The sequence below is a fragment of the Oncorhynchus keta genome, chromosome 35 (genome assembly GCF_023373465.1).
Source record: "Oncorhynchus keta strain PuntledgeMale-10-30-2019 chromosome 35, Oket_V2, whole genome shotgun sequence".
Taxonomy (NCBI): Eukaryota; Metazoa; Chordata; class Actinopteri; order Salmoniformes; family Salmonidae; genus Oncorhynchus; species Oncorhynchus keta.
In genome coordinates, this window is record NC_068455.1 from 70578062 (window position 1) to 70603846 (window position 25785).

The window sequence follows — 25785 nt, forward strand, 5'->3', positions numbered from 1 at the left end:
TTGTCACTCATAATGAAATTCAAAGTCTTTATTAAAATGGCAATATGGTAACTTATCTACATGTCATATCACATCAGTGTCAATAAATAGATAAATAACCCAAATACATTACAGTTCATACTCTTTCCCAACGTGCACACCTTCATGTCTTTTCTCAGTGACTGGGTATAGAGGAGACGTTGGGAGGAACAGAGGATGGATGGATGGAATAGCCTTCATTTCTCAGAACAAGAATAGACTGAAGAGTTTCAGATGAAAGTTATTGTTTCTGGCCATTCTGTGCCTGTAATTGAACCCACAAATGCTGATGCTCCAGATACTCAACTAGTCTAAAGAAGGCCAATTGTATTGCTTCTTTAATCAAAACAAAAGTTTTCAGCTGTGCTAACATAATTACAAAAGGTTTTTCTAATGATCAATTAGCCTTTTAAAATGACAAACTTGGATTAGCTAACACAATGTGCCATTGGAACACAGGAGTGATGGTTGCTGATAGTGGGCCTTTGTACGCCTATGTAGATATTCCATTAAAAATCAGCTGTTTCCAACTACAATAGTCATTTACAACATCAACAATGTCTACACTGTATTTCTGATCAATTTCATGTTATTTTAATGGACAAAAAAATTGCTTTTCTTTCAAAAACAAGTACATTTCTAAGTGACCCCAAACTTTTAAATGGTAGTACATGTGTAGTAGTACACACAGATGCACACATACAATGTTATCTCGTCTTAGTCTAACAAGATTCATTAAAGCGATAGCGTCCTCTCAGGTCTTCCAGCGCTTATCGAATGGACAGAATCATGACGAACTCTGGGAGGCAAGAGAGGGGAAATTAGAAAGGCCACAACATGTTTGGCCACCACTGCGTTAGAGAATGTTGTGTGTGTATACCAGTCAAAGGTTTGGACACACCTACTCATTCCAGGGATTTTCTTTATTTTTACTATTTTATACATTCTGGAATAATAGTGAATACATCAAAACTAGAAAATAACACACATCGAATCATGTAGTAACCAAAAAAAAGTATTAAACAAATCAACATATATTTGAGATTAGTAGCCACATCTTGATGACAGCTTGGCACACACTTGGCATTCTCTCAACCAGCTTCATGGGGTTGTCACCTGGAATGCACTTCAATTAACCGGTGTGCCTTCTTAAAAGTTAATTTGTGGAATTTCTTTACTTCTTAATGCGTTTGAGCCAATCAGCTGTGTTGTGACAAGGTAGGGGGTGGTATACAGAAGTTAGCCCTGTTTGTTAAAAGTCCATATTATGGCAAGAACGGCTCAAATAAGCAAAGAGAAATGACTGACCTTCATGTCTCCATCATTACTTTAAGACATGAAGGTCAGTCAATCCAGACAATTTCTTCAAGTGCAGACGCAAAAACCATCAAGCTCTATGATGAAACTGGCTCTCATGAGGAACACCACAGGAAAGGAAGACCCAGACTTACAGTGCCTTGTGAAAGTATTCGGCCCCCTTGAACTTTGCGACCTTTTGCCACATTTCAGGCTTCAAACATAAAGATATAAAACTGTATTTTTTTGTGAAGAATCAACAAAAAGTGGGACACAATCATGAAGTGGAACGACATTCATTGGATATTTCAAACTTTTTTAACAAATCAAAAACTGAAAAATTGGCCGTGCAAAATTATTCAGCCCCCTTAAGTTAATACTTTGTAGCGCCACCTTTTGCTGCGATTACAGCTGTAAGTCGCTTGGGGTATGTCTCTATCAGTTTTGCACATCGAGAGACTGACATTTTTTTCCATTCGTCCTTGCAAAACAGCTCGAGCTCAGATGGAGAGCATTTGTGAACAGCAGTTTTCAGTTCTTTCCACAGATTCTCGATTGGATTCAGGTCTGGACTTTGACTTGGCCATTCTAACACCTGGATATGTTTATTTTTGAACCATTCCATTGTAGATTTTGCTTTATGTTTTGGATCATTGTCTTGTTGGAAGACAAATCTCTGTCCCAGTCTCAGGTCTTTTGCAGACTCCATCAGGTTTTCTTCCAGAATGGTCATGTATTTGGCTCTATCCATCTTCCCATCAATTTTAACCATCTTCCCTGTCCCTGCTGAAGAAAAGCAGGCCCAAACCATGATGCTGCCACCACCATGTTTGACAGTGGGGATGGTGTGTTCAGGGTGATGAGCTGTGTTGCTTTTACGCCAAACATAACGTTTTGCATTGTTGCCAAAAAGTTACATTTTGGTTTCATCTGACCAGAGCACCTTCTTCCACATGTTTGGTGTGTCTCCCAGGTGGCTTGTGGCAAACTTTAAACACTTTTTATGGATATCTTTAAGAAATGGCTTTCTTCTTGCCACTCTTCCATAATGGCCAGATTTGTGCAATATACGACTGATTGTTGTCCTATGGACAGAGTCTTCCACCTCAGCGGTAGATCTCTGTAGTTTATCCAGAGTGATCATGGGCCTCTTGGCTGCATCTCTGATCAGTATTCTCCTTGTATGAGCTGAAAGTTTAGAGGGACGGCCAGGTCTTGGTAGATTTGCAGTGGTCTGATACTCCTTCCATTTCAATATTATCGCTTGCACAGTGCTCCTTGGGATGTTTAAAGCTTGGGAAATCTTTTCGTATCCAAATCCGGCTTTAAACTTCTTCACAACAGTATCTCGGACCTGCCTGGTGTGTTCCTTGTTCTTCATGATGCTCTCTGCGCTTTTAACGGACCTCTGAGACTATCACAGTGCAGGTGCATTTATACGGAGACTTGAAAAGGTCGCAAAGTTCAAGGGGACCGAATATTTTCGCAAGGCACTGTACCTCTGCTGCAAAGGATAAGTTCATTAGAGTTACCAGCCTCAGAAATTGCAGCCCAAATAAATGCTTCACAGAGTCCAAGTAACAGACACATTTCAACAACAACTGTTCAGATGAGACTGTGTGAATCAGATCTTCATAGTTGAATTGCTGCAAAGAAACCACTACCAAAGGACACAAATAAGAAGAAGACTTGCTTGGGCCAAGAAACACGAGCAATGGACATTAGATAGGTGGAAATCTGTCCTTTGGTCTGATGAGTCCAAATTTTAGATTTTTGGTTACAACCGCCGTGTCTTTGTGAGACGCAGAGAAGGTGAATGGATGATCTCTGCATGTGTGTCGTTCCCACCATGAAGCAAGGAGGAGGAGGTCTGATGGTGTGGGGGTGCTTTGCTGGTGACCCTGTCTGTGATGTATTTACATTTCAAGGCACACTTAACCAACATGGCTACCGCAGCATTCTGCAGCTATATCCCATCCGGTTTGCGCTTTGTGGGACTATCATTTGTTTTTCAACAGGACAATGACGCAACACACCTCCATGCTGTGTAAGGGCTATTTGACCAAGAAGGAGAGTGATGGAGTGCTGCATCAGATGACCTGGCTTCCACAATCACTCGGCCTCAACCCAAATTAGATGGTTTGGGATGAGTTGGACCGCAGAGTGAAGGAAAAGCAGCCAACAAGTGCTCAGCAGACTGTTGGAAAAGCATCCCAGGTGAAGCTGGTTGAGAGAATGCCAGAGAGAGTGACATTCAAGGCAAAGGGTGGCTACTTTGAAGAATCTAAAATCTAAAATATATTTGGATTTATTTAACACTTTTTTGGTTACTACATGATTCCATATTTTTGATGTCTTCACTATTATTCTACAATGTAGAAAATAGTAAAAATAAAGAAAAACCCTTGAATGAGTAGGTGTATCCAAACTTTTGACTGGAACTGTAAGTGATTATACTTTTGTGTGTGTATCCTGAAATTTTTTGAGTATTTCCTCCACGTCTGTGTGTGTGCACAATTATCTCCTCACCGTCAAAGTCGACGCTTCCATCTCCATTGATGTCAATCTCCTTAAGGATATCTTCCAGCTCTCCTTTCTTCAGTTTCTCCCCCAGAAAACACTTCACCGCTTCCTTCATCTCATCCTGACTGATTTTCCCATCACAGTCTTGGTCAAACTGAGAGGAGAGGTGAGGAGGGGAGAGGGGTGAGGCGAGGAGGGGTGAGAGGAGAGGCAAGGAGGGGTGAGAGGATGAGTGAGGAGGAATGAGGAGGGGTCAGAGGAGAGGCAAGGAGGGGTGAGAGGAGGAGTGAGGAGGAATGAGGAGAAGTGAGGGGAGAGGTGAGGAGAGGATGTTGAGGACGAGAGGATGGGGGTGAGTAAGTAAACAGGTGAGTTAATATTGGTTGAGGGATGAATCTGAATTTGAGGAAGAGTAGGTCAACTCAATCATGCAACGATGTAAATGCTGGAGGATGAACGTTTGAGTTATAATGCCTGTGTTTTTATTTGTAGTTTCCTTTGGTTCCAATCTCAATCTCTTACCTGAGAGAAGGCTGATCTGAGCTCCTTCAGCCCCAGCATGTCAACAGTCTCCCCCATTATCCTGGGACCCATTAGCTCACAGAAGTCATCAAAGTCCATCAGACCACCCACTGCAGAGAAACATACCAATCAACAATCAGGACACAGATAGGGACTGGACCAACACACCAATCAACAGTCATGTCAGTCATGTCACTACATTGACATGAGTCTGTATCTGTTCTCCTCTCTGTCTTTATCTCTGTCTTTCTACATCTCTCTTTCTCCCTCTTCAGCAGTCATATCACACAATCCTCATCTTGATCTCCAGCAGAACTATAACAGGTCTATAACAGGTTATAAAAGGTCTATAACAGGCTATAACAGGTCTGTAACAGGTCTATAACAGGTTATAACATGTCTGTTACAGGTTATAACAGGTCTGTAACAGGTCTATAACAGGTTGACAGGTCTGTAACATGTTATAACAGTACTGTAACAGGTTATAACAGGTCTGTAACAGATTTATAACAGGTCTATAACAGGTTTTGACAGGTCTGTAACATGTTATAACAGTACTGTAACAGGTTATAGCAGGTCTGTAACAGGTCTATAACAGGTTTTGACCGGTCTGTAACATGTTATAATAGTACTGTAACGGGTTATAGCAGGTCTGTAACAGGCCTATAACAGGTCTATAACTGGTCTGTATGTAACAGGTTAAAACAGGTCTGTAACAGGTTAAAACAGGTCTGTAACAGGCCTATAACAGGTCTATAACAGGTCTGTAACGGGTCTATAACAGGTCTGTAACAGGTCTGTAATGGGTCTGTAATGGGTCTATAACAGGTCTGTAACAGGTTACAACAGATCTGTAACAGGTCTGTAACAGGTTATAACAGGTTTATAACAGGTTACAGTAGGTCTGTAACAGGTTTGTAACAGGTTATAACAGGTCTGTAACAGGTTATAGTAGGTCTGTAACAGGTCTGTAACAGGTTATAACAGGTCTATAACAGGTTATAGTAGGTCTGTAACAGGTCTGTAACAGGTTATAACAGGTCTATAACAGGTTATAGTAGGTCTATAACAGGTCTGTAACAGGTTACAACAGATCTGTAACAGGTCTGTAACAGGTTATAACAGGTCTATAACAGGTTATAGCAGGTCTGTAACAGGTTTGTAACAGGTTATAACAGGTCTGTAACAGGTCCATAACAGCTATATAACAGTTATAAGACACTCACTCCTCATCTTAATCTGTTGTACTATTTCCAGAAGCTCCATCTCAGTGGGCATGTAGCCCATGGTCCTCATACACTCTGCCACGTCCTTGTAGTTCAGGTAGCCGTCGCAGTCGTAGTCAAACTCCTTGAAGGCAAAGTCCAGCTCTGCTCCAAACGTCAAATGTTAGAGGTCAGAAGGTGATGATGACACCATGGAAGTCGAATTACTAGAAAGAACATTCCCATTTAAGTCAACATTCTGTGATGGCTGGGCTGACGGCCATATTGATTCTACCCCTGACAGTACTGTCAAAGTTCTGTGGTCTGAGGGGCGTTTTGTCCATTCTAGTCATGCTATTTCTATGGATGACTCAAAGCTTCCCCCCTTTTACAAATATAATGTCTGGCTGAATCCTAACTTGAGTAATACGAGCTCAATGTATTGAGTGGTGCTACTGGTCAACGTACTTGAAATAAAGCATTCTACTGTATATGCAACATCACTGTGCTAAGAAGACTCACCATCCAACTCAGCTTGAGCCAACTCTCTCTCCTAAAGGAAGACAGCAGGGGAGAGGTGTTTTAGAGAGGGAGAAACAACACTGTCTGACAATACTTCAACCAGGCTTACATTTTGTGTAATATTATAGGGCATGACTTGCAGAAGATCCCCATGTACTACAATGTGGATAAGGGCAACCTTGAAGACGGGACAAAAACAGATGCTTATGGCTGGAAGTTTAGGACAGGAAATGTTAGATTTAGACTGTTGTGTAAGAGGAGATCATTCTGGTATTGTAGTGAGGTAAATTAGTGAGGGATTGGGGACAGGTACAGTTAAGGACGTTTCCTTCTCATGGTGGATTAAGTCATTAAGAGTTCCATCCTGTTTCTCTGGGAAAACATTCAACCTCGTTCACACGTGTGTGACGTGTTGTGTTGATACGCACAGCCGACATGCTCACACTGCCTGCTCACACTGCCTGCTCACACTGCCTGCTCACAGCCGACATGCTCACACTGCCTGCTCACACTGCTCACACTGCCTGCTCACACTGCCTGCTCACACTGCATGCTCACACTGCATGCTCACACTGCATGCTCACACTGCCTGCTCACACTGCATGCTGCATGCTCACACTGCATGCTCACACTGCATGCTCACACCGCCTGCTCACACTCGCCTGCTCACTGCATGCTCACACCGCCTGCTCACACCGCATGCTCACACTGCCTGCTCACACTGCATGCTCACACTGCATGCTCACACTGCATGCTCACACTGCATGCTCACACTGCCTGCTCACACTGCATGCTCACACTGCCTGCTCACACTGCATGCTCACACTGCATGCTCACACTGCCTGCTCACACTGCATGCCACACTGCCTCACACTGCCTGCTCACACTGCATGCTCACACTGCATGCTGCACACTGCCTGCTCACACTCACACTGCATGCATCACACTGCCTGCTCACACTGCCAGCTCACACTGCCTGCTCACACTGCATGCTCACACTGCATGCATGCTCACACTGCCTGCTCACACTGCCTGCTCACACTCCCTGCTCACACTGCACACTGCTCACACTGCCTGCTCACACTGCCTGCTCACACTGCATGCTCACACTGCATGCTCACACTGCCTGCTCACACTGCTCACACTGCCTGCTGCATGCTCACACTGCCTGCTCACACTGCATCACACTGCCTGCTCACACTGCCTGCTCATGCTCACACTGCCTGCATCACACTGCATGCTCACACTGCATGCTCACACTGCCAGCTCACACTGCCTGCTCACACTGCATGCTCACACTGCCTGCTCATGCATGCTCACACTGCCTGCTCACACTGCCTGCTCACACTGCATGCTCACACTGCCTGCTCACATGCCAGCTCACCTGCACACTGCCTCACACTGCCTGCTCACACTGCCTGCTCACACTGCCTGCTCACACTGCCTGCCACACTGCCTGCTCACACTGCCAGCTCACACTGCCTGCTCACACTGCCTGCTCACACTGCCTGCTCACACTGCCTGCTCACACTGCATGCTCACACTGCATGCTCACACTGCATGCCTCTCACACTGCCTGCTCACTGCATGCTCACTGCATGCTCACACTGCCTGCTCACACTGCCTGCTCACACTGCATGCTCACACTGCATGCTCACACTGCCTGCTCACACTGCATGCTCACACTGCCTGCTCACACTGCCTGCTCACACTGCCTGCTCACACTGCCTGCTCACACTGCATGCTCACACTGCCTGCTCACACTGCATGCTCACACTGCCTGCTCACACTGCCTGCTCACACTGCATGCTCACACTGCATGCTCACACTGCCTGCTCACACTGCATGCTCACACTGCATGCTCACACTGCATGCTCACACTGCATGCTCACACTGCCTGCTCAATACGATCTAGTTTTAAGTTCTGATTTGAATTGTTCTTTCCTTAATCGATGTCCCCGGGGGGTTAAGTTTCACAATGTCAAGAAACATTTCAAAGGAAGAGAACAGCAATTGTTCAGAAAACATAAAACGTAAAACATATCAATTGGTCTAAACATTATTAAAATAACCGTATAACTTTCCCAGTTTGTTCGATGCTCTTCCAGCATCTTCTAGCCTTAATCCTAATGAGTGGTGAGAGGATAACTACTCTGTGTGTGTAACTTAAAGGATCATTACTACCCCCACAAACACACACACACACACAGTCATACACACAGGATGGCACGGATGACGGATGCAGCATGCTGACAGATAAGCAGGCACGCACTCACATACATCGGCATGCAAAGATCAGAAGCTCAGCTAAAATAGCAGCTTCCCTGACTTTTCACTCCCCACCAAACACCAGCCTGCTGTTAGCCTAGCATGTCGCTCACTAAGTGGTGTGGGGTTATAGGTCAGGATTATGGGGTAGGGGTTAAAGGGTAAAGTAGCTGTGTGTATACTGCTCCAAACACGCTGCAGAGTAGGGTGGTGTGTATCTTCTCCATGTCCTGTCTCTTCTGCTCTTTCTTAGACACCTTCTTGGGAGTCGACTCCGAACCCGAGGCTGAGGACTTCTGGGAGGATTTACCACCTTTGCTAGGAGCCAAGAGAACACGGGTTCATATTAGAGACATTGACAAGCGCTATCTTACCGGCTCAGTGGCCTTGTGGTTAGAGTGTCCAACCCTGAGATTGGAAGGTTGGGAGTAACACTAAAAGACTGTAAAAATGGGAGACAATGCGTCCCTGCTTGGCACTCAGCATTAAGCGGATAGATTGGGGGTAATGCTCTGCGATAGACTAGCGTCATGTCCACTCCAGGTGGTGTACTTGTTCATCAAGCTGCCTCACGTTACAGAAACAGGAGATGGCCGTTCTATGAGCCATTCTTGCTCACACATGCCAATGCTGGTGCAAGCATACTTACTTACCATCTTGCTACCTTGACTTAACATAATCACCATTGGGTGAATGCATAGAAATAAGGTCATCACTCAATGGCCCCGCGTACACATTCAAAGTTTTACAGCTGAAGTAAAACGCATTTGGTACAACAGTTGTGATAAAAACAGAGATATTTTCTGCAACAACAAAACAAAACAAAAAAACGATCCAGGTATCGTGGTGAAGACACCACTTGAAATGATTTTGGGCCAAAAACATCAGGTGTATCACAACCGCTTTGTCAGCTTCAGGTAACATATCAGTGTGGTTCCAATGTCTCTCAATAACTTTATTGTTGCCCAACATTCCCACTGTCGTTCCCTGCTGTGAATTCTCCTGTCTCAGATGATCTTACCTGTCTGTAGAGGCTGCAGACGTTGCCGAGGTTACAGAGGCTGCAGACGTTGCCGAGGTTACAGAGGCTGCAGACGTGGTGGATGGGGTCTTAGACATACTGGAGAAAAATGTGGAAAGTTACTCAGTTTGTTACACACTCACAAAAAAAACATGATTTATATTCAAGTCTAGCCAATCACACTGAGGGAAAAGAGGTGTCACCTACTTTAAGGATACACAGTCAAGGAGTAGGTCATCAACCAATCTCACCTTCTATTTTGTGCAAAGAGTTCAAACTGATAATTGATCTGCGTTGTCCTTACCTTCAGCTGTCCAGTACAAAACCAAAAACTAAAGAAAGAAATAGGAGATGCAGTCTTTCTCCTTCAGTAATGTGAATGACACGATTGCGTCCTCTTGCTCTCCTCTCCTTCATCCCTCCCTCCTTCCCTCCCTCCCTCCGTCCATCCGTCAAAGAGTATTATAATGTGATTACCTGGCTAAATGTGTCTAGGTCAGATAACCAAACAACACGCGTGACAGAGTGTTCTGCCATACACACACTCACGCACACATTGTCACAAGGTGTGTGTGTGTGTGTGTGTGTGTGTGTGTGTGTGTGTGTGTGTGTGTGTGTGTGTGTGTGTGTGTGTGTGTGTGTGTGTGTGTGTGTGTGTGTGTGTGTGTGTGTGTGTGTGTGTGTGTGTGTGTGTGTGTGTGCGTGCGTGTGAGTGTGAGTGTGCGCGTGTGATGGATACAACTCATTTATTTAGTGAAGCAGTGCACATTTTCAAAGGCACAAAGATGAATGATGTTTAATTGAAATTGTATTTCAATTAATCAAATTCAGAGCAAATGAATTGATGAATAAAAAGGGAAGATAGGATTCACATGAATAGGCTGTGTGGTAACCTTTAATCAGACAGTCCTCTTTCAGTTGGTGTTTACCTAGTGTAGATGCAGGGTTGGGGTCAATTCCTTTTCAATTCAGTCAATACAGGAAATAAACTGAAATTCCGACATCAATTCTAATTTACCTCATTGGCTTCTATGAGAAAAAAATTGGAAACAGAATTGGCATTTCAGTTTGTTCCTGAATTGACTGACTTGAAATGGAATTGACCCCAACCCTGTATAGACAATATTTATGCTCAAGTATATACCAAGTCAAAAGAGAACTGCAAAACACACCAGAACCAAAAAAGGGCAGCTGACACAGGGCACACTGGTAGCCCTCAGAGCCCTGGTACCCCTCAGAGCCCTGGTAGCCCTCAGAGCCCTGGTAGCCCTCAGAGCCCTGGTAGCCCTCAGAGCCCTGGTAGCCCTCAGAGCCCTCAGAGCCCTGGTAGCCCTCAGAGCCCTGGTACCCCTCAGAGCCCTGGTACCCCTCAGAGCCCTGGTAGCCCTCAGAGCCCTGGTAGCCCTCAGAGCCCTGGTACCCCTCAGAGCCCTGGTACCCTCAGAGCCCTGGTACCCTCAGAGCCCTCAGAGTGCTGGTAGCCCTGAGCCCTCAAAGCCCTCAGAGCCCTGGTAGCCCTGAGCCCTCAGAGCCCTGGTAGCCCTCAGAGCCCTGGTACCCCTCAGAGCCCTGGTAGCCCTCAGAGCCCTGGTAGCCCTCACAGCCCTGGTAGCCCTGAGCCCTCAGAGCCCTGGTAGCCCTGAGAGACCTGGTACCCCTCAGAGCCCTGGTAGCCCTGAGAGACCTGGTACCCCTCAGAGCCCTGGTAGCCCTGAGCCCTCAGAGCCCTGGTAGCCCTCAAAGCCCTGGTAGCCCTGAGCCCTCAGAGCCCTGGTAGCCCTCAGAGCCCTGAGCCCTCAGAGCCCTGGTAGCCCTCAGAGCCCTGGCAGCCCTGAGCCCTCAGAGCCCTGGTAGCTCTCAGAGCCCTGGTACCCCTCAGAGCCCTGGTAGCCCTCAGAGCCCTGGTGCCCCTCAGAGCCCTGGTAGCCCTCAGAGCCCTGGCAGCTCTCAGAGCCCTGGTAGCCCTCAGAGCCCTGGCAGCTCTCAGAGCCCTGGTAGCCCTCAGAGCCCTGGTACCCCTCAGAGCCCTGGTAGCCCTCAGAGCCCTGGTAGCCCTCAGAGCCCTGGCAGCTCTCAGAGCCCTGGTAGCCCTCAGAGCCCTGGTAGCCCTCAGAGCCCTGGTAGCCCTCAGAGCCCTGGCAGCTCTCAGAGCCCTGGTAGCCCTCAGAGCCCTGGCAGCTCTCAGAGCCCTGGTAGCCCTCAGAGCCCTGGCAGCTCTCAGAGCCCTCAGAGCCCTGGCAGCTCTCAGAGCCCTGGCAGCCCTCAGAGTCCTGGTAGCCCTCAGAGCCCTGGCAGCTCTCAGAGCCCTGGCAGCCCTCAGAGCCCTGGTAGCCCTCAGAGCCCTGGTAGCCCTCAGAGTCCTGGTAGCCCCGAGAGCCCTGGTAGCTCTCATAGACCTGATAGCCCTCAGAGCCCTGGCAGCCCTCAGAGCCCTGGTAGCCCTCAGAGACCTTGTAGCCCTCAGAGACCTGGTAGCCCTCAGAGCCCTGGTAGCCCTCAGAGACCTTGTAGCCCCGAGAGCCCTGGTAGCCCTCATAGACCTGGTAGCCCTCAGAGCCCTGGTAGCTCTCAGAGCCTTGGTAGCCCTCAGAGACCTGGTAGCCCTCAGAGACCTGGTAGCCCTCAGAGACCTGGTAGCCCTCAGAGCCCTGGTAGCCCTCAGAGACCTGGTAGCCCTCAGAGCCCTGGTAGCTCTCAGAGCCCTTGGTAGCCCTCAGAGACCTGGTAGCCCTCAGAGCCCTGGCAGCCCTCAGAGCCCTGGCAGCCCTCAGAGACCTGGTAGCCCTCAGAGACCTGGTAGCCCTCAGAGACCTGGTAGCCCTCAGAGACCTGGTAGCCCTCAGAGACCTGTTAACCCTCAGAGACATGGTAGCCCTGGTAGCCCTCAGAGACCTGGTAGCCCTCAGAGACCTGGTAGCCCTGGTAGCCCTCAGAGACCTGGTAGCCCTCAGAGACCTGGTAGCCCTCAGAGACCTGGTAGCCCTCAGAGCCCTCATTGGAGACCTTCAATACAATACAACTTTATTGTCCATATGTTACAGTAAAAAACAGAGATTTGTCATGTGCTTATATTCACAAAACACACAGACCTGGCAGACGAAGTGGGCCGGGAGATGGTCAGTGTACCCGCCTCGGCTCGATCCCAGTTTGGCCTCAAGGTCGTAGTGGACAGGGTTGAGACAACAGGCCCTATCAGCCTCCTGGTCCCACTGGTCATTGTGGACTGGGCTGGGTGAGGATGGCGATGGCTCCTCAGATACCAATGGAGGAGGAGGAGACGGATTCAGTCTGATCATGTCACTGTAGAGGCGGTTACAGCCTGTGCTGTACGTCCAGCTGACCAGGAGGTGGGCCTGGTGGGCAGCAAGGCTGGGGAGGGGCAGCCAACACAAGCCACACTGGTAAGCCTGGGAGCCCTGGTCATCTGGTGCCTCGGTGAGGTCCTGCAGGATGGACACGCGGTGAAGGAAGAGCATGGAGGTGGTCGGGACACTGGAGGTGCCGCCCAGGTTCACCTCAGGGTCGTTGGGTACGGAGTAGAGGCATTGGGCCCCGTCGGACTCCGGTTCATGCTCCTGGAAACTAAATAACTGTGGAGGGAAGACAGGCAGAAGTAAAGTCTTAGTCCCAAATAGCACCCTATTCTCTACATAGTGCACTACTTTTGATTAGAGAAATGGCACCCTATTCCCTACATAGTGCACTACTTTTGATTAGAGAAATGGCACCCTATTCCCTACATAGTGCACTACTTTTGATTAGAGAAATGGCACCCTATTCCCTACATAGTGCACTACTTTTGATTAGAGAAATGGCACCCTATTCCCTATGTAGTGCACTACTTTTGATCAGGGTCCATAAGGAATTTGGACCTATGCAAAATTAGGCTTGTAAATTAGATGGAAACGTTTGGATATCATTGTAACTCAGACACATCTTCTTATTAAAATAAATGTTTCAGTTCTGAAATGATTTCATTGTCTTTGGGTGATAAATGCATTCCAGTGTAATATTTGGTTCTGTTTCCCGGGAAATAACGTGAAATTCAGACACTTAATAGAATGCCATTATCAAGGAACCCTAACATCATAATTGATATCTATCATGTATTCGATTTTGACAGAAGCTTATTTCCCGGGAAAACAGAACCTAAGGTTAGACATTTTCACCAAAGAAACGTGCTTACGAATGTCATTTTAAAAACGTATGTTTAAGTGCTTTTTTTTAAGTGTGTGACGTTGAATAAATATTATTCAATAGCTTTATTGTTTGCTTATTGTCTAATCTAGGTTCAAACACCTTTTAGGTGTTTCATAGTGCAAAACGGGCTTGGAACCAGATGTATTTATTCTAACAGATTCGAATGGAATTAGTGAGTCATTCTTTCCATTCAGTTGGACATGATAGACAGGGCTCTGGTCTCCGAGACTAAGTGTTAACTCCAGGCCAGGCTGATAGAGAGGAGGAAAGGGAAGCGCTGACTCTCTTCCTAGGATGTGACAGAGGTTAGCTTGGGCAAAGGACACTTATTTTAGAGTACGCAGCAGCTGACTGTGGAAATGGTTAAATGACTACACATAGGACTACATTAATCTACAGGCCTAAGCAGTTGTGTTTTTATGTACGTACACGTAGGCTACGTGCGTGCATGCGCGTAGCATTTTCAATTTCTCAATAGGAAATAGCAAGGAATTATGAATGCCACGACGAGGTCAAAGTGAAAAAGTTGTATATACGACACTTAGCACTCAAACTTCTGGAAACATGTATATGAGGATTGAGAAAACAGGTCAACTTTCCCAGTCAATGGCCTATATTTACAACAGCGAACTCCTTCTGTTGACAGAACAGCGCGGTGGATTTAAGAAAAGAAAGAAACTTTATTTGTTCAGTCAGCGATTATTAACCTGTTCCCTGCAGTCAGCTGCACTTTCTTCGCACCGATGGCACACTGGAGCAGCTCGTGTGCCAAACGTCACAGGACAGAACAATTCTGATGGAGTTGGGAAATCCTCTGTAAGCAAAACAACGGATGACAATCACCGATTTTTCACCAAAGATCTGACTTTGGAATAAGTAACGCTTGTATGGACCATTAAGTGACAACACAATATTGATATTCTTCTACAAGGCATCTCTAAGTCAGCGGTTTTAACGTCTCACGCCCTTTCGACAGTGATAGTAAACATTTGTGACGTACCCATGGATAGTTTGCGCACGGCGCGAGGAGGGTGCAGATGCTCATGATATCCAGCTTCGCTCGGGGAGTTTAAAGTAGGGCTACAACATGAACAAGTTAATTATGTCAACTGCGGAACAAGAGGTGGAACCCGTGGCGGTGGTTAACCGTATGGATACTAGCACTCGCCATTATCGGAGAGAGCTCTCAGCAGAAGACCACAACCATGTTCCGGTAAAAAAGGGGACCAGAAGTAGAAAAATGGGTGAGTTATTGATCCATAAAGTGACATTAAAATGACACACAGATCCACAATCTGCCTCTGCAGTAGTAGCATACCGTGATATTGTTTTTAGGACTACCAGTCAAGTCTCAGAACACCTCATTCAAAGGTTTTTCTTTGTTTTTACTATTTTCTACATTGTAGAATAAGAGTGAAGACATCACAACTGTGAAATAACACATATGGAATCATGTAGAAAACCAAAAAGTGTTAAACAAATCCAAATATATTTTATATTTGAGATTCTTCAAATAGCCACCCTTTGCTTTGATGACAGCTTTGCACACTCTTGGCATTCTCTCAACCAGCTTCATGAGGTAGTCACCTGGATTGCATTTCAATTAACAGGTGTGCTGCCGCCTTAAGTTAATTTGTGGAATTTCTTTCCTTCTTAATGCGTTTGACCCAATCAGTTATGATGTGACAAGGTAGGGGGGTGTACAGAAGATGGTCTTTTACCATAAGGGTTAAGTCCATATTATGTCAAGAACAGCTCAAATCAGCAAAGAGAAACGACAGTCGATCATTACTTTAAGACATGAAGGTCAGTCAATCCGGACAATTTCTAGAACTTTGAAAGTTTCTTCAAGTGCAGTCGCAAAAACCATCAAGCACTATGATGAAACTGGCTCTCATGAGGACCGCCACAGGAAAGGAAGACCCAGACGTACCTCTGCTGCAGAGGATAAGTTCATTAGAGTTACCAGCCCCAGATGTTGCAGCCCAAATAAATGCTTCACAGAGTCCAAGTAACAGACACATTTCAACAACAACTGTTCAGATGAGACTGTGTGAATCAGATCTTCATGGTTGAATTGCTGCAAAGAAACCACTACTAAAGGACACAAATAAGAAGAAGACTTGCTTGGGCCAAGAAACACGAGCAATGGACATTAGACCGGTGGAAATCTGTCCTCTGGTCTGGAGTCCAAATGTGAGATTTTTGGTTCCAACCGCCGTGTCTTTGTGAGACGCAGAGACGCAGAGAAGGTGAACGGATGATCTCTGCATGTGTATGTCCCCCCCCCTAAAAAGATTTAGATGCACTATTGTAAAGTGGCTGTTCCACTGGATGTCATAAGGTGAATGCACCAATTTGTAAGTCGCTCTGGATAAGAGCGTCTGCTAAATGACTTAAATGTAATGTAAATGTATGTCCCACGGTAAAGCATGGAGGAGGAGGTGTTATTGTGTGGGAGTGCTTTGCTAGTGACACTGTCTGTGCTAGTCATACAAGCTCAGTTTAAAAGAGGGTTATTTGACAACGTGATCCTTGTTTCAGTTCTATCTATGGTGGTCTGTTTTGTGACCCTGCCCCCTTTCTCTCAATTCTTCCTTCTTGTTTAGTTGGGGACACTGTTATGAAATCAGAGATTTCCTCCTGTCTCTGTGTGTGTGTGTGTGTGTGTGTGTGTGTGTGTGTGTGTGTGTGTGTGTGTGTGTGTGTGTGTGTGTGTGTGTGTGTGTGTGTGTGTGTGTGTGTGTGTGTGTGTGTGTGTGTGTGTGTGTGTGTGTGTGTGTGTGTAAGCGATAGCACACACAGGAAACATGGGTAGAGGACTAGGGATCATATATTTTCCTGCTCTTGTCATAATAAACACATAAAGGACATTTCAGCCACTAGCCAAAAGGCCCATAAAGAACTTTTGGGCATGTCACCTTTTAATTTTTAGGTTATTTTGTTTACCTACTTCTTACACTCGATCAAAGTAGCATACATACTGTGTTCAGTATTAAATGAACATGTCTGTATATTGCAGAGCGCTCCAGCTCCAGAGGAGCAGGCACATCCGACGACGGCTTCCCAACAGGTGACTAACTAATAACTGTATCTACTTTACAGGGCTGATCTAGAATCAGTTCCCACTGGTCCATGTAATTTTATTCATTATGATCTACAAGGCTAAACTGATCCTAGATCATACCCGGAGACACTGTATTAATACAGACCCAGAAATATGACACCTTTCAGTGAAAGGGGATTTCCATTTTCAATCGTCCAATGTATGTATATCAGACACTTCATTCTCATTGTGGAAACTCAGAATTTAACAGAATGGAATTTCATGAAGGTTCCAACCACAGTATTTCCAAAAGAAGGGGGGAGAGTTTGGGTTTTGGCTGTGGTAGTTAGAGTCAAGTTATGGTTTATGGGTTTAAGTCTCTCTCTTGCCATTATGAGGTCTAAGATTCAAATGTGGGTTTTGAATGACTCATTCTGCTATGAACCATCAGGCTATTTCATACAGCCTCATGCTTCCAGTATCAACATAGGGGTAGAGAGTAGCCTGAGTGCCAGCCTATTTATGCTATCATGCCAACTCCCTGTCACTCAATAATGACAGCAATAGAGACAGATCTGGGACCAGGCTAGGTTGAGCGCAACACACTGAGCACTGCTGTAGTGGTTTGACCCACGCTATGACTGCAGACTCAAAGTCAACCATTAAAAAGGTGAGGTGACATTGGGTCATATTACAATCATATAAGTTATGAGTTAAGAGTTTAATGTTCGTTCAGTAGGAAGCAGTTTTTATATTTTGTATATTCCTACTGTGGTTTTTAGTGTACCAATAAACAACTTATTGCAGTTATTGTGTGTTCTGCACTCTTTCTTCTCTTGTCTCACGAAAGCAGTACCCTGTATGCTATTAAACTAGAATTCACTAGCCTGGTCCCAGATCAGTTTGTGCTGTCTTGCTAATTCCTATGGTTATTGTTACATTTGGTGTGACAGTGACCATAGGAGATGGCAAGACAGCACAAACAGATCTGGGACCAGGCTGGAAATGCACTTCTCATTATGGAAAAAGCATGTATTTGACAGTGAATTTGAACTATGATTCTTGTACCTTGGACCTGAGAGAGCCTGAGAAAGCCACTTTGAAGTCATTGATTAATCTCTGTGGGTCATTCACTGTCAATCACAGGGTCACCAGACCAGTCCCTTACTGAAAAACAACATGAATGTCATGTGGACACATTAAGTGTTCCAAAAACACATGTTTTCATGTGATCACGTGATCGTATGTGAAGCTAATATGATAACACGAGACATGTAAAGCAACATGTGATAACATGATCAAGTGTTCCAAAAACACATGATTTCACATTCAATTTCGCATGTGAAATCATGTGGTTTTTCTGTAAGTGGTGTCCAAAATGGCCGTTGGTTAATAAAGAAAGAGGAAGTAAAGTTGAGGATACAGTATTAGTACTGTACCTGTCAGGATATTGACATTGTTGTTCTGAGTCGTATTTAGTCTTTTAACTATGGCAAACCTCAAACAACACTTTTGAACTGCTGACTGAAGTGAATTACTTCTACGTGGTGTTTTGAGAAATAGCATTATTGTTTATTACAAAGTCACCAGAGTATCTCTGTCACCTCTTCTCTCCTACAAAACATTAACTAGAGAAGGATTGCCCATACTCAGCTTGTCATAGACTGTAATGGTGATTTTTAACGTGTCCTTGTGTGTTTCCAGCGCTGCCCATGCTGTTGGCCATGGTGGAGGGGCCGGACAAGCTTCCTGCAGACGAGGGGTCACAGGAAGTGCTGAGGGGGAAACTCCGCCTCCTGGAGGCCGACAGCATAGAGGTCAACGCTCTCTTCATGGTATAACACTCTATTAACCTTTTATGTATCCAGGTTAGTCTTGTCACAGGTTGGCATTTATTGTCAGAACTCTTGACCTGGAGGCATCGCTGCAGAGTGGTCAGTAGCTAGCACAGCCACAAAGTCATAAAACCTGATATTAACCTTAAATGTAGACACAAAATATCATTTTTGTTTTCATGAACTACGATTTAGACAATTTTGACTTTGCAGTTGGCCCATTTAGTGGACATCGCTCAGTTCTGCCTCCAGGGAAAGATTCAGGACAATAAATGTTAACCTATGTAATTTTCATGTACAGCTGTAATCTATATGCTGCTAAAAATGCATTTGCTATGATACTGTACTCAGCACAGTCACACCCCATTTTGTCAATGCTTTGTCTCAGCTTTTGTGGAATTATCGCAAGCGTGAAAAGTTATAGTGAATATAATGAATGCATTGTGTATGGTCATATCACCAGTTTTGCATTTGAAGTGTTTGTGTTATCAGGTTGTATTTGTTCTTATTGTGTACTTTATTAACATATTACATTGCTTTATACAGTAGTTTGTGAGAAATCATGTACATTTAGAACTCTTCTCTGTTTTCCTCTCCTGTACTTTTAGGAACTATCAGCTCGGCTTGTTTCCATCAACTGTGAAGAAAATGCCATATTTGTCACATTCAAAACATTTGAAGAGATATGGAGGTTCACCACGTATTACACAATGGGTAATGTCGTCTAGTATAAGAAGTACTAGATATAGTATGGGGTTTTTTAATTTACATGAATTATACACAAGTTCTGAATCCTAACTTAACATACAGGGTTATAGAATACAGTGGGGCAAAAAAGTATTTAGTCAGCCACCAATTGTGCAAGTTCTCCCACTTAAAAAGATGAGAGGCCTGTAATTTTATTCATAGGTACACTTCAACTATGACAGACAAAATGAGAAGAAAAAAATCCAGAAAATCACATTGTAGGATTTTTTATGAATTTATTTGCAAATGATGGTGGAAAATAAGTATTTGGTCAATAACTAAAGTTTATCTCAATACTTTGTTATATACCCTTTGTTGGCAATGACAGAGGTCAAACATTTTCTGTAAGTCTTCACAAGGTTTTCACACACTGTTGCTGGTATTTTGGCCCATTCCTCCATGCAAATCTCCTCTAGAGCAGTGATGTTTTGGGGCTGTTGCTGGGCAACACGGACTTTCAACTCCCTCCAAAGATTTTCTATGGGGTTGAGATCTGGAGACTGGCTAGGCCACTCCAGGACCTTGAAATGCTTCTTACGAAGCCACTCCTTCGTTGCTCGGGCGGTGTGTTTGGGATCATTGTCATGCTGAAAGACCCAGCCACGTTTCATCTTCAATGCCCTTGCTGATGGAAGGAGGTTTTCACTCAAAATCTCACGATACATGGCCCCATTCATACTTTCCTTTACACGGATTAGTCGTCCTGGTCCCTTTGCAGAAAAACAGCCCCAAAGCATGATGTTTCCACCCCATGCTTCACAGTAGGTATGGTGTTATTTGGATGCAACACAGCATTCTTTGTCCTCCAAACACGACAAGTTGAGTTTTTACCAAAAAGTTATATTTTGGTTTCATCTGACCATATGACATTCTCCCAATCTTCTTCTGGATCATCCAAATGCTCTCTAGCAAACTTATGAATTGAAAAACTGTATGGCAGAGAGGGATGAGGCAAAGGTAATAGCAAATAAATCTGACAACACAGCAGACTGGCAAACATACAATAAATTGACAAGTCACGTAACTAAACAAAAAGGAGAGTGAAACTATACTATGGAAGAAAGATGAATGAAAGTTAAAAGTGCTGGAGTACTTTAAATACAATTATAGGCAAGAACGCAAACTCAGCTCCATCTTTCATTGAGGCAGATGGCTTGTTCATAACAAAACCAACCCTTTGATATTGCCAACAACTTGAATGACTGTTTTGTTGACAAGATTAGCAGACTTAGGTATGACATGCAAACAATAAATGCTGAGTCTTCATATTCATGCATAATGGACCAAATAATGAAAGACAAGCACTGTAGTTTCAAGTTCCTCAAAGTGGGTGTGGAAGAGGTGAAAAAAAATTGTTGCTATCGGGACAAACCACCTGGTGCCAACAACCTGGATGGTCAATTGTTGAGGTTGGTAGCAGAATACATTGTGACTCCTGTTTGTCACATCTTCAATTTAAGCCTAGAAGATGCCGTTTGCCCTCAGACATGGAGGGGTCTGAGGTCATTTCTACCCAAATATAGCAGAGTACCCTTTAATGGCCTCCCGAGTGGCGCAGCGGTCTAAGGCACTGCATCTCAGTGCAAGAGGCTTCACTACAGTCACTGGTTCGAATCCAGCCATGATTGGGAGTCCCATAGGGTGGCGCACAGCGTCGGCCTACCCCGGCTAAAGCCGGATGTCATTGTAAATAAGAATTTGTTCTTAACTGACTAGTTAAAAAAATATATATATATGTGTTTAAATGGTTCAAATTGGCAACCAATCAGCAAGTGCTCAGCAAACTTCTGGGAAAAAGTAGTTTTTTCAAGTTATTTTACAGGAAATAAAGGGCACTTAACATGCTTGGCACTGACACAAATGACTGATGATTGGCTGAAAGTAATTGATAGTAAAAAGATTGAGTTGTTTTGTTAGACTTCAGTGGATTTGAATCCTCTGCCTTTATTATGGATAGAGTTACAATTATAATAGAACACAGAGGGTTTTCATTAATGGAATCCTCTCTCTCTCTTCGTTAATGGAAGCCTCTACAAATTCAGTGTGGTGTACCGCAGGGCAGCCGGCTAGGGCTATTTTTGTTTTCTGTTTTTACAAATGACCTTCCACTGACCTTGAATAAAGCCTGTGTGTCTATGTACGCTGATGACTCAACAGTATACATGTCGCCTGTAGCATAAAAATAAATAACTGAGACAATTAACATAGAGTTCCAGTCAGTTATAGAATGGGTAACTAGCAATAGGCTGGTGCTAAATATCTCTAACTAAAAGCATAGTTTTTGGGACAAATCACTCGCTTAACACTAAACCTCATCTGGATCTATTATTGAATAATGTGGCTATTGAGCAAGTTGAGGAGACTAAACTGCTGGGTCTAACCCTAGATAGCAAGCTATCATGGTCAAAAGATATGGACTTAATGGTTGCTAAAATGGGAAGAGGTCTGTCCATGATAGGGCGTTGCTCTTCCTTCTTGACATCTCAGTCGACCATACAGGTCCTACAGGCCCTAGTTTTGTCGCACCTGGACTACTGCCCAGCTTTGTGGTCATGTGTGGCAAAGAACGAGTGCCAGTAACATGCATGTCAGTCTCTCCTGGCTCAAAGTTGACTGCATCACTATTGGTCTTTGTGTGAGGTGTTGAAGGTACCAAACTGTCTGTTCAAGCAGTTGGCACACACAACAGAAAACATGCAACCAGAGGTAATGTAATGTATCTTCACAGTCCCCAGGTCCAGAACAGAGGCTGGGAAACGCACAGTATTAAATAGAGGCATGACTACAGGGAACTCTCTGCCACCCAAAGTAACTCAAGCTAGCAATTAAACCAGTTTTTAAAAAACAGATAAAATAACACTTTACAGCACAAAGGGGACTGTGACGAGACACAGACATTTTTATAGTATATTGTAATTTGCACTGTACTGTGTATTAGACCTAGATGTCGTGTGCATGTACTGATATGTAGGTGTCGTGACTTGACTTTTAACATTAATCTGAACACTGTTATATATCTAATCAACTGTGTTGTTACCCGATCAAATGAATCATGTAACAATTAACTCATTAGGATCTGGGGCACCACGAGAGCAGTTATTTAAAGAGTTACCATCTCCAAATTAAACTCTAAAGGTCTTTACCTATCGCATCTATAAACAGTCAACTTATTAATCATAACCTTGTATCATATCATCATTCTGAACAGTGATAACCTCTTTGCATCTGCAAAAACCCGAGCCTTACTCGGTAAGATTCAGTACTACGCAAATTGGTTTAATTATTTATTTACTAGCTGATTAAATGGTAACACAAGATAAACATACACACTTAATACATTAAAAACAGGTCCCTGGTGGACTGACAACAATAGGGCTACTTGTTACAAAAGACATGGAGAGGGCGAGAGAGGGAGTGGGACCGAGACACTTAACGTTGGTACATTTGGAAACTACTCTCACCTGATTTCTTACTCCAAGCGGGTGGCGGCACAGGAATCGCCACCCGTGTGGAGTAAGCAATCATGTATGTATTTACATGAAAATTCTTAACCCATCATTTTATACAGTTTGTTCAAAAGGGGACGGTTCTGTCAGGCTGACACACTCTCTGACCTCAATCAAGGGGGCGGTGACTACTTACTGTGCACAGTTATAGAAACAATTTCCTCTTAGTTTCTAAAATCACATCCCTCTCTTAACAAAAACACTAATACTTTTTCATATAGCATGCACAACGCAGAGGATGGAAACTTTGTACATGTCGTATGTATACTTTCCAAGTTACAGTATTTCCTTTATAATATTTTTAATGACATCACAAAATAACAACCAAACCGACATTAGTGTTATTTTAGGTCACCTCTGACAAATCCCCACATTCTATATAAGAAATATTGTTCTAGTAGTTGCTTTTGAACGTGTTAGACTTTTGGCGCGAAAACTCTTCTTAAAACAAAGTACATTCCTTGAGGGAATTTAGAGAGGGATGTCTGAATGTTTTGTCCTTGATTTACAACAGAGTGTGAGGTGTTAATCCCCACCAGTTCCCTCCTCCTCCCTCTGCGGGTGAGAGGGGGTCTGGTTGAAGTTATTTATTGCAAACCTGATCTGACCTATTTGGATCCTCACAGGACAGTCATGAAATAGGCTCTATGTCACGTTTTAAATGTATGTATTTCAGTCCTTGACTAATAATGTTCTGTACTATGTACTATATCATGTTTCATGTGGACCCCAGGAAGAGTAGTTAATGCTTTTGTAGCGGCTAATGGGGATCCTAATAAATACCAAACAAAGTAGAGGTCTTCACGGGTTCGGGTGGACCCGATATACCCGACCCGGGCCTGAACAGGTTTGGGTCTGAAATTTTATATTTTATATCTCTGACATATTGACATCTGACCTTTGACCTCTGTTCCCCAGGCTTTCTGGGTCAGTGCATGGAGAACCTGCTGTTGGACCAGGACTTCTGGTTGAGTTCTCTGGACCAGGAGTACTTTTCCATAGAGATATCTATCCAAGAGGAGACTCTCAACCTCATGTACAAATGCATCCTCATGCAAGAGGGTAACTCGCCCAGTGACTCACAGAATTAAAATATCTGACTTCGACAGCTTTTGGTACCCACATTCACTGTGGTGTATTCAGAATAGTGTATTCAGAATATACAGAAGCACTTCATTTGAAAAGTCAGCACATACTGATCACATGAACATTGAGTATCCGTGTTAATGCTGTTATGAGATGTTATACATGTTATACTCTTAATTACAATGCTACAAATGATTAGTTATTTAGTTATACCCACAAATAAAGTATGACAAATCTCCCCCTCTGTCAGGTTCCTTGTTCGCCAGCTGCAGCTCCACCCAGATGTTCGACAGCTCCACCTCTGGTAGAGACCTCTACCTGGAGCAGGGGGACATCGCCCTGTTTGAGCCCCCGTTCCTGGGCTCGGGGTGGACCGTACTCTCCCTGGGGGATGGAGCCCGGGGGACCAAACCCAAACCAGCCCTGGAGCCCGTCATCCCCTTCCACCAGTCAGTACTTTGCCTAGAAGAAGAAGCATACTGCTAATTTTCCAAGTTTCACCTTTTTATTCACATATTTCGTTCCTGTTTCCGCCCTATAGATGGTTCCTCAAATCATGTGCGGAGAACATCTTAGTTGGCAGTGGCAAGCCAGCATGTGATTTCCCCTGCCAGTTTGGTAAGAAGAACCTTGTTTGAATTCCACTTGACAATCCTAATTCTAAGGGCTTCACTTTTCCTTTTTCTCATAGAATTAGAGTTATATGGAGGAATTCTAGAGTCTAAACTTACTTTAAAATTCTAATGAATCTCTCCTGTCCACCTCTCTCTCCCCATGCTAGCCACTGGCTCTTGCGTGGCCACTGTTGAGTATGACGCCGGTGGGCCAGACGAGCTAAGCCTGGAGCAGGGCGACCGCATCATCATTGTGGGCCTGTTGGTGTCGTGCTTCGAGTGGTTCACTGGCAGACTGGAGAGGACAGGAGAAGTGGGATTGGTGATGACAACACTGGTCAGACCGGCCGATAGCCTTTGTGAGTAAGTGTGTCCTTCTGCTGAGTTATATATTGATTAACTGGTTAACTGCATCAGATTAGCTGCGTCATCGTGTATACAGTAGTGATATATTCATTTAATTAAATAGAACACTTACATGGTGATTGGTATGCCAGCAACTATGCAGCTCGATGGTATCAGCTACTCAAGTGTAGTTTTCCACACACAACAGTTTCCTATGTGTATCAAGAATGGTCCACCACCCAAAGGACATCCAGCCAACTTGACACAACTGTGGGAAGCATTGGAGTCAACATGGGCCAGCATCACTGTGGAATGCTTTCGACACCTTGTAGAGTCTGTTCCCCGATGAATTGAGGCTGTTCTGAGAGGAAGGGGGGGACTCAATAATAGCACACTTGGTTTATCTCTATGGGTGTATTACAGTAAATGTACAAAGGCACACTGTGGACAATGCTTTCAGAGCCATGTTGAATTATATGTTCAAACCCACATCGTAGCTCCTCACGTTCCTTTTAGAAAGTGTTATCATTCTACCTTGTCTGAATTTAGTAGACATTTAGTTTTATTAACTCCATTCTAGGGCGTCTGACATTTTCCTAGAGAAAGAAGAGAGGTTGTTTTTCAACCTGAAAGAAGATCAGATTAAAGAGGAGACAATCGCCTTGCTGAAAAAAATCAACCAGAATGATGTTGGACATGTCTACAAACTTGGTGAGACAGAAATTGGGAATTGCTCAGGGGCTTTTCTTGGTGATGAACAGCTGCCAGCAAGTACAGCTTGTTTTTATTTTTTGCTCTCTTTGACTTGCTTACTGTGTAAAGATGGTCTGTTTTGATATTGATTCATTAATTATTGCTTTCATTCCAGATCTGATTGCTCAACCGGATTCTCTAAATGAACCAACTCAAAGTAGGGCTATTTATTGTTTGCTTTGTACTTATGGACTATTGGGTTTTCTCAACTTGGAAAACTTTCAAATAATTCCCTTTTTCTGATTCTTCCCACATGTCAACAAAATCATAAATAATGA

At 44.3% G+C, this 25785-nt stretch overlaps 2 protein-coding genes across 16 annotated transcripts in view; one reads left to right on the forward strand and one right to left on the reverse strand.

Moving 5' to 3' along the window:
- Positions 1-14688, reverse strand: LOC118368971 (calcium-binding protein 2-like). 14 transcript variants are annotated; one of them, XM_035753481.2, is made up of 9 exons: positions 12465-12732; positions 12286-12378; positions 9376-9474; positions 8537-8672; positions 6087-6117; positions 5586-5729; positions 4360-4469; positions 3844-3991; positions 1-817 (listed from the first exon to the last, which is right to left on the reverse strand). In XM_035753481.2, the coding sequence occupies exons 1-9, from the start codon at positions 12590-12592 to the stop codon at positions 789-791; spliced, it is 918 nt and encodes a 305-aa protein (XP_035609374.1). In that variant the 5' UTR covers positions 12593-12732; the 3' UTR covers positions 1-788. The 14 variants fall into 14 exon arrangements, 12 of the variants coding, with proteins under 12 accessions (XP_035609374.1, XP_052353520.1, XP_035609375.1 ...); XM_052497560.1 differs by having other exon boundaries at positions 12268-12378; XM_035753482.2 differs by lacking the exon at positions 12286-12378.
- LOC118368970 (SH3 domain and tetratricopeptide repeat-containing protein 1-like) overlaps positions 13860-25785 on the forward strand; it is a 17769-nt gene continuing 5843 nt past the window's right edge. The window contains exons 1-10 of one of the 2 annotated variants that reach the window (XM_035753479.2): positions 13860-14819; positions 16598-16648; positions 18326-18456; positions 19065-19170; positions 23628-23771; positions 24046-24244; positions 24337-24413; positions 24577-24772; positions 25335-25465; positions 25623-25664. In XM_035753479.2, the coding sequence (XP_035609372.1) occupies positions 14663-14819; positions 16598-16648; positions 18326-18456; positions 19065-19170; positions 23628-23771; positions 24046-24244; positions 24337-24413; positions 24577-24772; positions 25335-25465; positions 25623-25664 (1234 nt within the window). In that variant the 5' untranslated portion in view covers positions 13860-14662. The remainder of the gene's footprint in view (positions 14820-16597; positions 16649-18325; positions 18457-19064; positions 19171-23627; positions 23772-24045; positions 24245-24336; positions 24414-24576; positions 24773-25334; positions 25466-25622; positions 25665-25785) is intronic. The other variant, XM_035753480.2, reaches the window with a different exon arrangement.

What these genes read in the sequence shown, in the direction of transcription:
- LOC118368971 (XM_052497552.1), bottom strand. Translation starts at nt 12,592, where the DNA reads ATGACCAGTGGGACCAGGAGGCTGATAGGGCCTGTTGTCTCAACCCTG. An exon ending in CGGCCCACTTCGTCTGCCAG is followed by an intron (nt 12,379 to 12,464) that starts GTCTGTGTGTTT and finishes ATTGTATTGAAG; the next exon opens with GTCTCCAATGAGGGCTCTGA. An exon ending in AGGGCTCTGAGGGCTACCAG is followed by an intron (nt 12,006 to 12,096) that starts GTCTCTGAGGGC and finishes GAGGGCTACCAG; the next exon opens with GTCTCTGAGGGCTACCAGGT.